We start from the raw sequence: 16,085 nt of genomic DNA, 5'->3' as shown, positions 1-16,085 counted from the left end.
GAGTACAAATTGCCCACAAAAAAACAACCACACCCCCTAGAAACAAGAAAAATTCACTGACTGCATGTGCAAGATGATTTTACACAATATTATGTTATACACAATGTTATACACCGACCAGGCATAACATTATGACCACCTGCCTAATATTGTGTTGGTCCCCTGACCGTTCATGCACTGTGTATTCTGACACCTTTCTATCAGAACCAGCATTAACTTCATCAGCAATTTGAGCAACAGTAGCTTGTCTGTTGGATCGGATCACACGGGCCAGCCTTCGCTCACCACGTGCATCAACCTTGTCCGTCCATGACCCTGTCGCCAGTTCACCACTTTTCCTTCCTGGGATCACTTTTGATAAATACTGACCACTGCAGACCGGGAACACCCCACAAGAGCTGCAGTTTTGGAGATACTCTGATCCAGTCGTCTAGCCATCACAATTTGGCCCTTGTGAAACTCGCTCAAATCCTTGCTCCTGCCCATTTTTCCTGCTTCTAACACATCAACTTTGAGGACAAAATGTTCATTTGCTGCCTAATATATCCCACCCACTAACAGGTGCCATGATGAGGAGATAATCAGTGTTATTCACTTCACTTCTCAGTGGTCATACTGTTATGCCTGGTTGGTGTATACGTTTATCTATAAAATAACAGAGTCAAGGCACAGTGTGTGATGAGAAAGAATGGAGTCAATACAAGGCAATACTCACTACAAAGACAAGAGCATAGTGGACATTTGTGAGTCTGACTATATAGTGGTTCTCATTTCTCTCTTACCAATCCCTGCTCTGAATCTGAATCAAGGCCAGAGAGCAGCTGGGTACCCACAATACCCCTCTGTGTACATACCATCCTTGAATTTATACAAGCGCTTGCCTTGCCACTTTCTCTCTGCCTCCTCTCACTTGTGTATCTATTCCTTCTAGTTCTTTCCCATTTTTGTTTTGCAGAATAAACCATCACTGTCCATCTCTGACACTCCACCAGTTACTCTTTGTGTTGTCCCATCAATACAGTCGTGCTCTCAGTTGCACTTTGGCTCTTCACAGAGTCAGTTATGTTAGTGTCAATGCATCAATGTTCTTATTCACTACACAAGCCTTCCCGACACTTTCTGTTGCTTTATAGTGGCAGTGCTTATCATGATTCCTCGGGAACAGAAGGCAATAAAAAAAAAAGCCAAAACAATAATAAGATAATATTTTAAGTGGATTATTTTGAGTGCATTTGCTTTATTTATAATGTCACCAAAAAGGGAAATATGAAATACATTAAAATGCATCCTTGCAAAATCTTTTAAACAGTCCTCTGAAAGTAGTTGTTTTATTTGTGCTGAACTCTCCACCTTCCTGTCTGTCACCACCTACCTGCATCTGTCTGCCAGCTTTAGCACTCCTAAAAGGTGCTGCTTTGATATGGTAAAGCAGAGGACACCAGGGGGGTGGATTAATGAGGCAGAGCCAAGATAGAGGAGGGAAAAAGGGCTAGTGCAGTGGGGTTTTAAAAGTGAGAAGGAGGTGTTATACCACGGGGCATTAGAGATGTTAAAACTGCTTTGTTCCCTCCCTTGTCTGGTTCTTCCCGCCCTACAGGAGTCAAAGACATAATCGGCTGTCTGTGTGTACCATGTAAAAAAAAATAAATCAACAGAAATCAAAGGAGTGCAGTTAGCTATGAAAGAGATACCTGTGTATGTGTGTGGTCCTGCATGACCTGGCACCCTACTAACAAACAACTGCCTCACGGAATGTAACTGTTTAATGTTAAATGTTCAGAGGGGACTGTAAATATAGTAAAAAGAAATGTAAAAAAAAAAACATTATTAACAAAATTTAAAAAATATTATTATTATTATTATTATTATTTTATAAATAATATAATAATAATAGTACATATTAATATAATTATTAATATTGCCAGTATAATCAGTCTTTTATTATCTTCTCAGAGACACTAGCAGTACAAATGCATGCCTAGAACACTTATCCATCCCTCCATCTATTCACCCATTCTTTATACTGCTTATCCTACTCGATTACAGAAAGCCTGGAGCCTATCCTAGGAGAGCTGGGGCACAAGGCAGGGTTCAACCTGGACAAGATGCCACAGTCACACACTATGTACAATTTAGAGATCCCATTTAGCCTACAACTCATGTCTGTGGACTGGGAGCAGAGATCAGAATTAGAATTATTAGACATTTGTCTAATAATTAATTTATAATATATATGGTATTATTCTTCATAATACATGCGTCCAGAATTGTTCTTGAGTGAACCTTTAGAACACCCTTGGCTTCTCTTCCAACCGACTGTACCTTCACAGAGGAAAAAAGAAACTGTTTTTGCCGAACAAATTGTAGCACGCCTTTTCTAATAAGCTGGAGATAGCAGTAGGGTTTTTAGGCTCCAGGTTCCATGTGGTGCCAGGCTTCTCAGTGGTCATCACTGATGCGTGTTGTGTCAGATGTTTGGACTGACTGTGACATGTGAACGCAGCACATGAGCCATTATGTATGTGGCTCTTATTGTCTGTGGAATGTGGAAGGGGAAGAGGAAGGGGGAGGGGTGGCACTTTTCCTGATGGAGATTGGTTCTATTTTTTTTGGCCTTGTTTTTTTTTTTTTTTTTTATTATAGCTTAGCAAAGATTGCGATCAGCCATTACCTCAGCCAAGCTTTTAAAATACACAAAACAATTTAGTTATAATTAGCAGTTTAGTGGGATTTGTGAGCTGTGCAAATAGTCAGTTGGGAATATATAAAAATAACACAATGTTACACAGCTTTAACAACTCAAAAAGTAGCTTATGTTTAGATGGCTGAAAATGGATGGCTAATACGTAGCTCGCTAGTCTTTTCTGTATTTAAAGAATACTTAATAGCATTTTTGCCAAGTTAACCATAAAGACACTTTTACAGTCGAAGATACTTTTCGAGTGACCTCAGTTTTTCATTATTGCTTTATGTTTCAGTGTTTCTACTTGGAACGTTTACTAATTCACAAAACAGATATTTTAAGACTTTTGGTAGCTGGACTGACGTAATAACTTCGTCCTCCATTTTTAAGAACCTTGCCCAAAATAGCAATCAAGTAACCAAGGGTGAACAACAGCTAAGGATCAGTCAAGAGTGCGAGCTGGCTGAGATGAGTGGAAACACTGATTAGACTGAGGCTCAAGGAAAGCTTCTTCCTGTGTAGGTCTCTGTGATCTCCTCTTCATAGTCTGGCCATTTTCTTCAACAGAGTTTCAGATAAATGTAGAGTGCTGCTTCAACCTACGGTCACTTAACCATAACAGCCATCTTAATGACATAGAGCACATTCTCTCTCTCTCTCTCTCTCTCTCTCTCTCACTCTCACTGTTTTCTTTTTCTCTCTTTCCCTGCCCCTATCTCCCTAAGCACTGGTTCTTGGGGTTTTGAAAAAATAGGTCAATGCATAAGAGGGCAGCAAAGAGTGCTGGGCTTTCCCTAAATTCCAAGTATCAGTCCTCACAGTCTCCCTCATGACCTACATAACATGACATCATCTAGTGCTCTGTGAATTGACAGGAAAAAGCCAATGTGGGAACTGCTGAAGGCATGATTCGAAATCAAACAAAACATTAGTTACACAGACAGCAAGAGCACGACTGAACTGTGAATGCTGGTCATTCATTCATTCAGAATGTACCAAACAGCAACAGATAGAGGGGTGATTAGTGGCCGAACACATCCCCCAAAACAACAAAAACATGAATATTGTATTCAACATTTTATCCTGGATCATACAAACATTTACACAAACCTGCAATGTGTTTTAGAACTAACTAAGTCCTGCAGTTCAGTTAAGAAATTTGTCCAAATTGGCAATGAGCATTATCTTCTGCTGTGTTAATATAAATCAAGACTTAAATACTAGCATTCAATAAATAAAGCATTTCAGACCCAGTTCAGCCAGAGATTTAGTATTTTTCTGTGGCATCGTCGGTCACACGATGCCGTCTAAACTCAGCTGAAACAGCAAACAGTGAGTGGACAGTGTAATCTGAACTGCTAACTACTAGCACAGACAGACAATTGGCCCACTGTTAGGAGCCTCCTGCTAGCACTTAAAGAATCTGACACACACACTGAGTGTTTACTTTTAAATCCTTCCTACACGCCCATTTTGTCCCATGTGCCAACAATTGCCAAGGGTTGTTTGATTGGCTAAGCACGATTCAGATCAAGAGCACAGGCAGGATGGACTTGAAGTCATTTGGATTTAAATGTCAGCCATGTTAGCCTTGCTGAAGACAGAACACAGCTCCTTTTGTTGTGCGTGTTACTAAGAACATATTGGCTATTTAAAAACAAGACCCGGCAGTAGCAGGACGTGGCTTAAGGGAATGACATCATCACTGAAGCTTCCATAGCTGACAGGCTTGAGAAGAGAAGCATTGTCCTCCTGGCCACAAGACACTGAGACCTAAATAACTTCACATGTAAGCCATTAATGTAAGCTCTTAAAAGCCTGGTTAAACAGCGCCTGAGGGTAAATTTGTAGATCTGATCACTGAATTAGGAAAAAATGAATGACCTTTGGTGTTTCAGTGCAAAGCAAATAACCCAAAATGCATAACCACCTTAGAGATTACTATTTTCCAAAAGCATGTGGCAGTGTGTTTTCTTCCTTTTATACCATTAGCAATCTGCCAATGACTAACAGCCTGAATGAATGAATTTTAACTATTTGTAATGTTCTCAAGACAAGTTATTTCCTGTTAACGCTTACCTTATAGCAACTAAAACAGCCAGTCCCTCACCACCCTAATAATAACAACAAAAACCTCAGCTTGCCACGAATGTGTGAAGTGTTCTGTCCTGAAGACTCTCACATGGTGCTGTAAACAGATGTTCAGCACACACAATACAGTAACTGCAGACAACGCACAACATCACCGGTAGCACTGAATTGCATTAAGAAGGCAGAGGCTGCATTTTTTTTGCTCAACATTTGCACATTCTTAAGATTTGGAATGATGATAATGGCAGCATTGCATGTATATCTTTCTTGGCATAAGCACTTTAATAGGTGAAATTGCAAGCACAGGATTCTTCTTTTAAACTACTACCAGTTAAGACACACATGGAATATATGATAGCTCTACTCCTGTTCAATGCACATAAATTGAAGAGAATTTCAGCATTAGTCCAAATCTGCAAAAAAATCTTTCGAAAAACTGCAAGCTCAGAATATCAGAGTTTGCTTTATTTTGCATCCATTTCTGTGACCACAAAATCCTGAAGGGATGCTTTTAAATTTCAAATACATCATTTACACTGATCAGGCATAACATTATGACCACCATGTGTTGGTCCCCCTTTTGCTGCCAAAACAGCCCTGACCCATCAAGGCATGGACTCCACTAGATCCCTCATGGTGTGCTGTGGTGTCTGGAACCAAGATGTTAGCAGCAGATCCTTTAACATGCCCCACCTAGCAATTTACATGACTTAAAAGACCTACAGGACTTAAAGGATTCTTATGATAGATACTGACCACCGCAGACCAGGAACACCCCACAAGAGCTGCAGTTTTGGAGATGCTCTGTTCCGGTCATCTAGTCATAACAATCTGGCCCTTTTCAAACTCGCCCAAATCCTTACGCTTGCCCATTTTTCCTGCTTCTAACACATCAACTTTGAGGACAAAATGTTCACTTGCTGCCTAATATATCCCACCCACTAACAGGTGCCATGATGAAGAGATAATCAGTGTTATTCACTTCACCTCTCACTGCTCATAATGTTATGCCTGATCGGTGTATATACAGAATTTATGTGTTTCTGTAAAGCTGTTTTGCAACAATTTCCATTATTAACAAGCATATAACATAACAAACTGTGATAAAAATGCATAAAGAAAGAAAGAATCTATACAGAAAAACATATTGAAGCACCAACTCAGGCTCACCTTTACATCTTGCTCCAGGGTTCGGATGAGTTCGCCGTCCACCTGGCCGGTTTGAGCCACACGCAGGCTGCGTCTCTCAGCTTTGCGAAGTCGGTACTGCAGGATGCGACATGTTTTGTTGGCCTGCTCCAGTTGCTGCCTAAGTTCCTGGAGCTGGTACACATCCTCCTCCATGTACATGTCCCTCATCTCCAGCATCTCAGAACGTAGCTCCTCAACCTCATCCTGATAGAGACACACACACAGATCAAGTCAAGTGAAGTCAAGAAGCTTTTATTGTCATTTCAACCATATATAGCAGTGAAATGAAACAGCGTTCCTCCAGGACCATGGAGCTACAAAGCTTCATAAAACAACACAAAACAAAGGGCTAAAAAAAAACCTACTGAAACACACACACACACACACGCCTTGAGTGGCTGCAGTTCTGCACAATTCAGTCAACAATCAAATTTCTTTCTAAAAATATAATATATATTCACCTCTAAATCACTCACTGAAAAAAATTCTGTGAAATTTAATGTGAAATTATTTCTTATTTATCGTAAGAAATAACCTGATGATTGTATTGAAATCCAGGTCCCTTTCTTTTCGTTTGACTATTTATTTTGTCTTTATAAGGTTTTGTACTACGCTGTTAGAGCATCACTTCTAGAATCTGTTAACGGTTGAAGTGAAATAGGATTAATGATGCATGTAAGTACTGTTATTCTGATCCACTGTTCCATGACCAGCCAAATAGCTTGTCTGAGCCACATCTCAGTTCATCTCAGAGCAAGGCATGTAGTAATCCAATCAGACTAGTATTTGTGCCCATTTGGTGTTAATTTATTTGCTTCATCACTAGCTGCAGTCTAGTTCCCTTTACTCCTGCTCCTGCTTTGCAAAGCAAAGCACTGTTTTGGAAACATCAACTACCTGAGCAATTCAACAAAAGGGCTCCTAAGTGAGGTGGAGGAATAATATGACATGGTAAGTAAATGTAAATCTTGGATAGCATACAGGGTATATGTGAATGTAGGTCAGTGCTGCAGTACAGCATGGGTCATGTGATCCATGCACTTATAAACAACAGAACCTAGCTAATATAATCACACTAATAATAAGACGTGTATATTTTTCTGAGTAATTGATCAGGGAGCAAAGGTCAACATGAGCTTTAAACTGGCTATTAAATTATACTTCATAAACCAGCATTCCAATGAATGAAACATGATTAAACGCAACGCTGCATACACTGTACACTGTCTTTGTGCGACTACGTGAAGCACATCCAGTCATGGATTGAATGGTTAACGCTTAATCATTTAAGAAAGCCGATATTTCACGTCTGCTAAAAAGAAAAGTCATGTGAATTATACATTGAAAAAACTTAACAGTAACATACTGGCAAAAGGGTTACAGTAAGGTACTGTAATATTTTATGTGGTATAATATAACACATAACCAAGTACATTTTGCTCATTTGAATGATGCTTTTTAAGACTGCTTATCAAGTGTTGCAGGATATGACTGAGCTGAAGGATAAAAACCCAACCATGGCATTTTGGAAGCTAGCTAAGGTGGCTGTGGTGGCTCAGTGGCTAAGGCTAAGACAGCTCAGAAGGTTGTGTGTTCACATCCCAGGCCTGGTAAACAGCTGTTATTGAGCAAGACCCTTAATCAGCTCAGTTGTATCCTGCATAGTGTAAATTGTAAGCCGCTATCTTAAAATGCACCAGGCAAATATTGTTAATGGGATTCAATACAGTTGTTTATTGTACATTTTTACAGTATTTTATTTGGAAACCCTTATCTGTAAAATTTACAGATTTTTTTTTAGTGAAGTTCAATTCACAAGCCTTTTCTTTTTAGCAGACTAAAAACACTGGCTTTCTTAAAAGATCAACACCAGCACGGTTATCCATGACTGGATACAGAAATTGCATGCTTGTGTTGAACAAGGAGCTTCATGTAGTTGCACAAAGATATGTTTATTGCCTGCAACATGCTTTGTATTAACACCTCCCCATGTGCAACTAGCACCTGGCCTCATGGGTCAGTGCGTTAACCAGGGAGAGGATTCAAACTATAGGATAACTGGATATCATTAATCAACCATTTGCTCTGTCATCTACAAACTCTCCAGAAGCAAATCAATCCTATAAGCACATTACATCATCTACAAATCTAACATGAATGAGCCAGGTTTTGAGTAAACAGACTAGGTTATAGAATGCATTGCAGGGTTTAATAAGCAGTGCTGATAAAGACAACAGTATAGAGGCTATTCTACTGTTACATCCAAAAACAACAAGCACTACCTGGCCTACTATATTTGTAGTTAAACATCATTAAAGGCTTAGTAAACTACTAATAAGACTAAATTGGTCTGTCTGTAATTTCTGGAGAAAATACTTTTCCTTTAAGGGTTCTCCACTGTTTGCTTAAATATTCAGGAGACTATTTGGTCTAAACCCTTTATGATATGTAAATACTCTCTGTAAAAAAAAGTGATTATTTTATATATGAAGAACACGTTTGGCTTCGAGATGAATTCTGGCAGTAACTGCGCTCGTGCACTATAAACATAGGACTATAAACAAGAGCATGGCGTGTTCCAGCAGAAGGACAATCACAGAATATGAGTGATGCAGATTCAGTTTGGCATTTTCTAATGCCACGTTACCTTTAAATAGTCGTTTTCCGATCTCAGTTCTTCGATTTCTCTGAGATATTCCTCGTGCATGCCATCCGTTAGGTCCTCGTTAAGATCGGAGAAGGCCAACGATGTGCTAGCGAGCATCCGACTATCGAGAGAGGTGAGGGAGCGCTCATCCCCCGGAGAAGTGCTGTCCAGCCCGGCGTCTCCTCCCAGAGCGAGCCGCTCTCCGTCCCTCTCGGCACGAGCAATGCTCAGTTCCGCGGCCGCGCTTTCACTGTCCGCTCCACCGGCACGGCTGCTGCTTTCTCTATCGCTGCTCAGCGCGTCCGTTGAATGCTTGTTTTCCTCCGAAGCGCAGTCGGAGAGCTCGGAGCTGCTGTCAGTGGGTGAGAGTTTGCCCGAGTCTTTGCCCGAGTCTTTGCTCAGATCGTCGGACGCGATACTGGCATCTGAGACTTTCCTCCGAGCGGCCTTGTTTGACTTTACGCTACTCTTCGCAGCCGCGAGTGCAGACAGTGCGGATTTCCCCGGTGATTTTCCAATCTTATCACCCTTTGTTTCCTTACCGCTAATAGGGCTGCGTCTGGACAGACGGCTCCCTAAATGGATCGCCCCCGGTTTCACACTCAGGGTCGGTGTACCGATTCCTCCCCGGATCTTGGTGATAGACCATCCCGGTACGTCTTTGGGTCTTGCGGGCGATGGCGCGCGGTGCGGTTTCTTCTTCTCGTGGTTTATTGACTGAGCTTGCACGCCGTCGCCTGCTTCATGCCCGCTTTCCATTTCCATTTTGCTCCTGAGTCTCTTTTCCTTGGGCGAGACGAAGTGAGTCGGGGACGCGGCGTCAACCTTTGTCTTGGTCATTCATTCCGCTTTTCAGTGCCGACTGAAAGAGAAATGAAAGCCCCCACGCTCAGGAGCAGAGGCTCAGCTTTGGAATAAAGCCGCGCCCGCTAAATAATACTAACAATAATATCAAAATAAAATACCGATGGTCCAACGCAGATTCATAAAGCGGAGTACTGCCTGATTTTGGACCACGTTTCAGCTACAACGCTCGTTCCTTCCTTTTTTTTTCTCCCCTAACCGGTTCCACTTCCACTCTTCTGCTTAACAATGTAGTCAGTGAATGTAGGGCTGTCTCTCCGCCCAGATAGCGGCTCTGGTGACGATCAGGACCAAAACATCCTTCACGGCTCGGTACTGCCACCAGCGCCTTGTGGAGGAAAAAAGCAAGACTCAGTAGGACCACCAAAGATAACCTTAGATATAGTCAAGCTGGACACAATAATGCTGAATCCATGCCAGGAATGGGGTGTTGTCTTGCAGGACTTTTACAGATTGTCCTTCCAAGGTCAATCCAATGAGACCTTTCTGGTGTTTATGTAGAGCTCCTGCATTTCTAGTGTTATATACTCTCCATCAAAGATGATCCTATACATAGGTTACTGTATTTCAGTGCAGTCCGATGCTTTGTGCAAGAGTTGTAATCCATTATATAATAAACTACAGAACCAAAAAATTCTGGCCTGGAAAAATAAGATCTTCAGAAATAGTGGTGATATGTATTAATTCATTAGTTTTCAGTAACATCTTTATCCAGACCCGGCACTATGTAACACGGTGTATAAAGCCCTCTTGATGCTTATCACACGTCTGTACCTCCAAAAATATGGCAGTGATTATAGTGTGCTACAGAGGATCAGGATTAGTTGTTAAATAATAACTCATTCACACGTCTGATGCAGTGCAATGCCTGCGGTTGTGCAGTAGACAGGTGCAGAGCACAGAGCCCAAGCCCTGTAATTGAGTTTTAATGACTGCTTCATACAGAAGGCCAGGCTTGTGCTTAAGTCCTGGCAGATCAAGGTGGTTCTCTGCACTGAGCATGCAGCAAAAGTTGAGCTTCACTAAAGCATTTCTGTAGGAGTTCACAAAGCATGTGCAATGTAAGGAGTGCAATGTAATCCAACACAACATGCAATGCTATAAGTAAATGGAATAATTAAAATATAAACTGAAAGATTTTGACTTCATAATGGAACAATACAGATAAGCAATAATGAAGCATCACGAGAAGCTACACACAGCTATAGTTTGCCATGTTCCTGACAGATGTGCTCACCACTAAGACACCATGCCGTCCAAAATTTCACTCATTTCACAGAATTTCATTTAGAATGTAAACTCAATCCTGACTTTTAATCTCTACAAAAATGAATGATAAAAACATGATGTTTATGCAACCCTGAATGCATGTGTGATGAGATGGATAGTCAAAAACATTAGGCAGGTCGTAGGATACAGGTCAAAAACCAGAGTGACCATAGTAGAGTGCATACCACAGTAGAGACCAAGCAGAGTGCATACTGTGAGCCTTGTTAAAAATCCAGTGACAAACGCTGAACCAAACATGCAACATAAAACTGAACTGATGCAATGTATTTAGAAAGGTGCAAAAAATCAAAAAAAAAGCAAAACAATTGTATAGAATACTTGCAATCTTTTCTTTTGTTAATTCTTTTGATAATTAATTCAAATTATTCTCCTGCTAAAGCTTTTGTTTTATTTTATTTTTTTCGTTTCTTTCTGTTTATCTTCAGGGTTCTGTTTATCCCATTATATATAATTATATGTAAGTGTTCCTATTCTACCAAAAAAAAGGAAGCAAGAAAACAACACTCAAAAAAGGAGGTGGACTGTGTGTGTGTGTGTGTGTGTGTTTGTGTGTGTGTGTGTGAGAGAGAGAGAGAGAGAGAGAGAGAGAGTGGCCATGTTTATAGGCTGCATTGCATGTTGGGAGTTGGAGTTTGTGACAGAAATTAATACAAGAAAATGTAAAAGGTATTATCTAAATTAATCTCTCTCTCTCTCTCTCTCTCTCTCTCTCTCTCTCTCTCTCTCTCTCATTGATAGTATAAAATTCCACAAATAATTTAAGCAGCCATTTAAATAAATAAATAAATAAATAAATACTTGTTATTGCTATTAACCAGAGTAAGAGTGAGTGTGAAGATGAATTGAGTGTGAAGATGATGAGCCTTTTTTCACATAAATAACAGTTCAGAAGCTATTAGTAGAGGCAAATGTATCAGAGTTATTAGTGACTTTAAAGAATATGCATATGAATTGGATGGATGCCTGTGGCTAAACTGTCTGGTTCACAGAGTGGACCAGTGGTATGCAAAGTCCACATCTCCTGTACCTAAGTGAAAGTAGAGCTACTTCAGTTAAAATGTTACTCCAGTAAAAGTAGAAGTCCTCAATGTGAATTTCTACTTGAGTTGAAGTACAACAAGTCCTACATTTATCCTAGCTCTAATGTTGTTATTTTTTTGTAATTAATTATTCATTTTATCTGAGAAATTATCATGATACAGATATCAGTTATCAGTATTATGAGTAGTCAGGGTGTGCAATGAAACACCATGCAGATGTTGAAATGACACATTTGTGTGTGTGTGTGTCAGTATTTACAGGGCACAGGTATTTGTGCATGGACACTACACAAAAAAAGGACCCTTATATAAAGGCAGGGTCTGTAGCTTGCAGTTTCCTACATAAAGTGCTGAAAAATGAAAATATATCACGGTAAAAGCAAATATTAAGTAATACAGCGGGACAGTCTGACTTGGTAACTCATACAGAATAACTAATGTGTGATGGACATGCCTGTGTCCTGGGGAATCTGTTTTAAACAAATGACAAGCAAGGAGCTAAGCCAATTCACTTTAGCAGAAACTTCTGCTCTACAGATAAGAAGAAAAAAAGTTCAAATTCAGCACAGTCAGTATTTCAGTATTTAGCTAACCAATGCTTTAGTGTGTGATTGGGAATTACAGTGTTTGTGCAGTAATCTTATTCTGATTTACATTAAAAAATATCTGAAAATATTTAATATATGAAAAAAAGAATATATGAAAAAGACTGGTCAAATATCAACAATAAAAGTTGAGCTTTTAGGTTATTGGGTTGTTGTATAACATCAGTAACATTAATATAGACTGCTGCTCAAGAGGTACTGATAATGTTAGCTAGTTACTTAGCTAACTAGCCATGTGCAGCATAAATAAGATAATGACAGATTTATTCACATACACAATAAAATCCTTCATTGCTGGGAGGTAACATTAGATTTTATGTTAAAGAAAATGTGCTCTCCTCTACATGTTTTTTTCAAATATGACGGAGAATTCTTGTAAGAAGAAATGGTATGTTATTTAGGCAGGCAGAGCAGGTATGTGAATATGAAAGAGTCTTTCTTCTGTTCTACAGTTTGAAAGAAATCCTGCAGGTAAGGCCACAGGCCATGTGTGTGCAGGTGGCAGGATGGGGTCAGGGTTTTCTTCCATCGTAGGATACAGTATTTCAGGCTGTGGCGATGCAGTTTTACTGTACTGTACAGTTTGTGCTCACTACATTTAGTGAAACAAAAAAGCTACGTAGGTCAAAAATTATGCATGCTGTAACTGTGTTTGCTTGCTGTGCAGTAATTTAACAACTGTGTGTGTTTTTAATTCCAGTAATGAGAGATGAGGCATAATGTAGTGGAGTAGAAAGTAAGATAAACTATATTGCCAAACGTTTTGGGACATCTGCCTTTACATACACATGAATGTAATGTGGAGTTGGCCCGTCTTTTGCAGCTATAACAGCTTCAACTCTTTTGTTAAGGCTTTCCACAAGGTTTAGGAGTGTGTTTATAGGAATTTTTGACCATTCCTCTAGAAGCGCATTTGTGAGGTCAGGCACTGATGTTGGACGAGAAGGCCTGGCTCGCAGTCTCCGCTCTAATTTATCCCAAAGGTGTTCTTCACAGAGTGGACCAGTGGTATGCAAAGTACACATCTCCTGTACTTGAGTAGAAGTAGAGCTACTTCAGTTAAAATGTTACTCCAGTAAAAGTTCTATCGGGTTGAGGTCAGGACTCTGTGCAGGCCAGTCAAGTTTCACCAAACTCGCTCATCAATGTCTTTATGGACCTTGCTTTGTGCACTGGTGTGCAGTCATGTTGGAACAGGAAGGGGACATCCCCAAACTGTTCCCACAAAGTTGGGAGCATGAAATTGTCCAATGATTGAATGTTCAATGATTGTTGTCCCAAAACTTTTGACAATATAGTGTATGTTACTTCGAAAAGTAGTGGAGTGGAAAGTAAAAAGTAAAGTACAGATCTTGAAAAAATATATATTTCAGTAATGTAACGAATTACATTTACTTCGATAAAGTAAATTACTGCTCATTACTGATCAGGACAGTGTCAGTCTGAGTGCACAGTATCTTATAGCTCCTGTTTACATATAAAAAGCTATAGATTCTAATAATACAGGACAAAACTAAATATACTAATTCATTTTCAGATTGAAAACTAGGCAGTGGTTTCCTGCAATAAAATACTCCATGTCTAGCATTGTTTCATTCATGGATGTCTCTGTATGGTATAGCTTCATGTTCTTCTATAGATGATAGTAACTGAATGATTTGCACCAAATTCCACAGAACAGAAATATACACCATGAAACAAGATAATGTGCTTATTGATGCTTATAACACAAGATAATGTGCTTATTGATGTTTATAACACAGTTAAATCCTGCACCTCCAGTTGTGCAGTAAAGCTCTGAACCATATAAAACCTTTGAGACATTTTAGATATTATATAATATACACTATATGATTAGAAGAATGTAGACACCTGACTTTCACACTCATATCTGACCCATTCCATACCAATGGACATTAACACAGAATACAGATTTTTGGTCTTCAGCCTCCAATTCTTCTGAGAAGGCTTTCAACTAGATTTTGGAGCATAGCTGTGGGGATTTGTGTTTATTCAGCCATCAAGTGAGCCACCAGGATCAAGTAAGAAGTCCTGGTGCGCTGCTCATCCTAAAGATGTTCACTGGGGTTTAGGTCAGGGTTCGGGCCTCTCAAGTTCTATCACACATTATCTTAATGGAAATCACTTTTGGCACAGGGGTATCGTCACGATGAAATAGTTTTGTGCCCTTTCATTCCATTGAAGAGAAATCTTAATAATACAGTATACATAGACATTTTAGACAACTGTGTGCTTCCAAGTTTGTGGTAACAGTTTGGGTGAAGACCCATATATGTTGGGAAGGTCAGGTCTCCAAATACTTTTGACCATTTAGTGTATAGAAAAGTTACAAGTATATTTGTAAAGAGAGAACACAATAACACCTCTATAGAGAGAATAAAATTAATAAGGCAATAATAATAAAAGTAATAAGGAAGTTGTATCTAATTATCTTTACACAATTTTACAAAATCGCACTGCACCATGCTCCCTCAGACCTATTAACACTGCTCGACTGGTCCCACCATCTCTCAGGGTACGAGGTAGGTATACATCTAGACTCTTCTCTGTTCTGGCACCAGGGTGGTGAAATGAACTTCCCCTAGATGTCCACACAACTGAGTCACTGACCGTCTTCAAACAGCGGATGAAGACCTACCTCATCCTGAAACACTTAAACTAGCTCCTATTTTACCTATTTGCTTTATGTATTGTTGTATGTTGAATAAAACCTTTAATGTATGTGAATGTATTAATTTACAGAGATTTCGAAGCTCTTTTTTTTTTTACGTCACTCTGGATAAGAGCATCTGCCAAATTCCAGAAATGTACTGCAATGTAATTTTATGTGATTTAGTCCAGACAGTTATGTGCATCCATCTGTTTTCTGTAGCACACACACTTACACACACACACACACACACACACACACACACTAGAGGTGCGAGGCATGCATGCTAACCACTAAGCCACCACGCCCCCAGAATGTAATGCAGATGTGATTTAATAATAGTGTACACTTTTGTATAGGATTCTGTTTCGAACAAGATCTATAGGAATCTAATGGCATAAGTATAGCTGCACACAGCCATCTAGTGGTTATTTTTAGGAAGTACAATTGCGAGCACTGAAAAGTAAAATCACTTGCACCCACTAGCTTCATATCCTCATTTATTACATCCATATACCTCCTCTTTGGCCTTCCTCTTTGCCTCCTGCCTGGCAGCTCCATGTCCAACATTCTCCTACCAATATACTCACTCTCCCTCCTCTGAACATGTCCAAACCATCTTAATCTGGCCTCCCTAACTTTGTCCCCCAAACATCCAACATGAGCTGTCCCAATGATGTACTTGTTCCTAATCCTGTCCAACCGTGTCACTCCCAAAGAGAACCTCAACATCTTCAGGTATGCTACCTCCAGCTCTGTCTCCTGTTTTAGAACTGAATTGTGATAATCATAAGAGAATAAAAAACATTAGATTACATGTTCAGTTATAAGGAATAGTTTCCAAAGTCAAATGTAAGCATGAGTTTCAGTGTGGGTGGGAAAGAAGTGATTTTTGGCTTGTGTTTAATGAGCAGGGAACAAGGCTGTGTTGTGCAGAGTTAGTGGGTGTAATTGGCGTGTGTAATGCTGGATGAAAGCCTTTCTTCTCATCGTTCTGTGTTCC

At 39.8% G+C, this 16,085-nt stretch overlaps 1 protein-coding gene across 2 annotated transcripts in view; it reads right to left on the bottom strand.

Moving 5' to 3' along the window:
* Positions 1-9,724, bottom strand: part of soga1 (suppressor of glucose, autophagy associated 1) — a 43,061-nt gene extending 33,337 nt beyond the window's left edge. For both annotated transcript variants that reach the window (XM_058409569.1, XM_058409570.1), the window contains exons 1-2: positions 8,613-9,724; positions 5,945-6,169 (exon numbers count right to left, since the gene is read on the bottom strand). In XM_058409569.1, coding sequence (XP_058265552.1) covers positions 5,945-6,169; positions 8,613-9,452 — 1,065 coding nt within the window. In that variant the 5' untranslated portion in view covers positions 9,453-9,724. The remainder of the gene's footprint in view (positions 1-5,944; positions 6,170-8,612) is intronic.
* Positions 9,725-16,085: the final 6,361 nt, after the last annotated feature.

This window comes from Hemibagrus wyckioides, linkage group LG15, assembly GCF_019097595.1.
Source record: "Hemibagrus wyckioides isolate EC202008001 linkage group LG15, SWU_Hwy_1.0, whole genome shotgun sequence".
NCBI classification, from domain to species: Eukaryota; Metazoa; Chordata; class Actinopteri; order Siluriformes; family Bagridae; genus Hemibagrus; species Hemibagrus wyckioides.
Note: the sequence above shows the minus strand (reverse complement) of the source record. Positions and strands in the feature narration are given on the sequence as shown.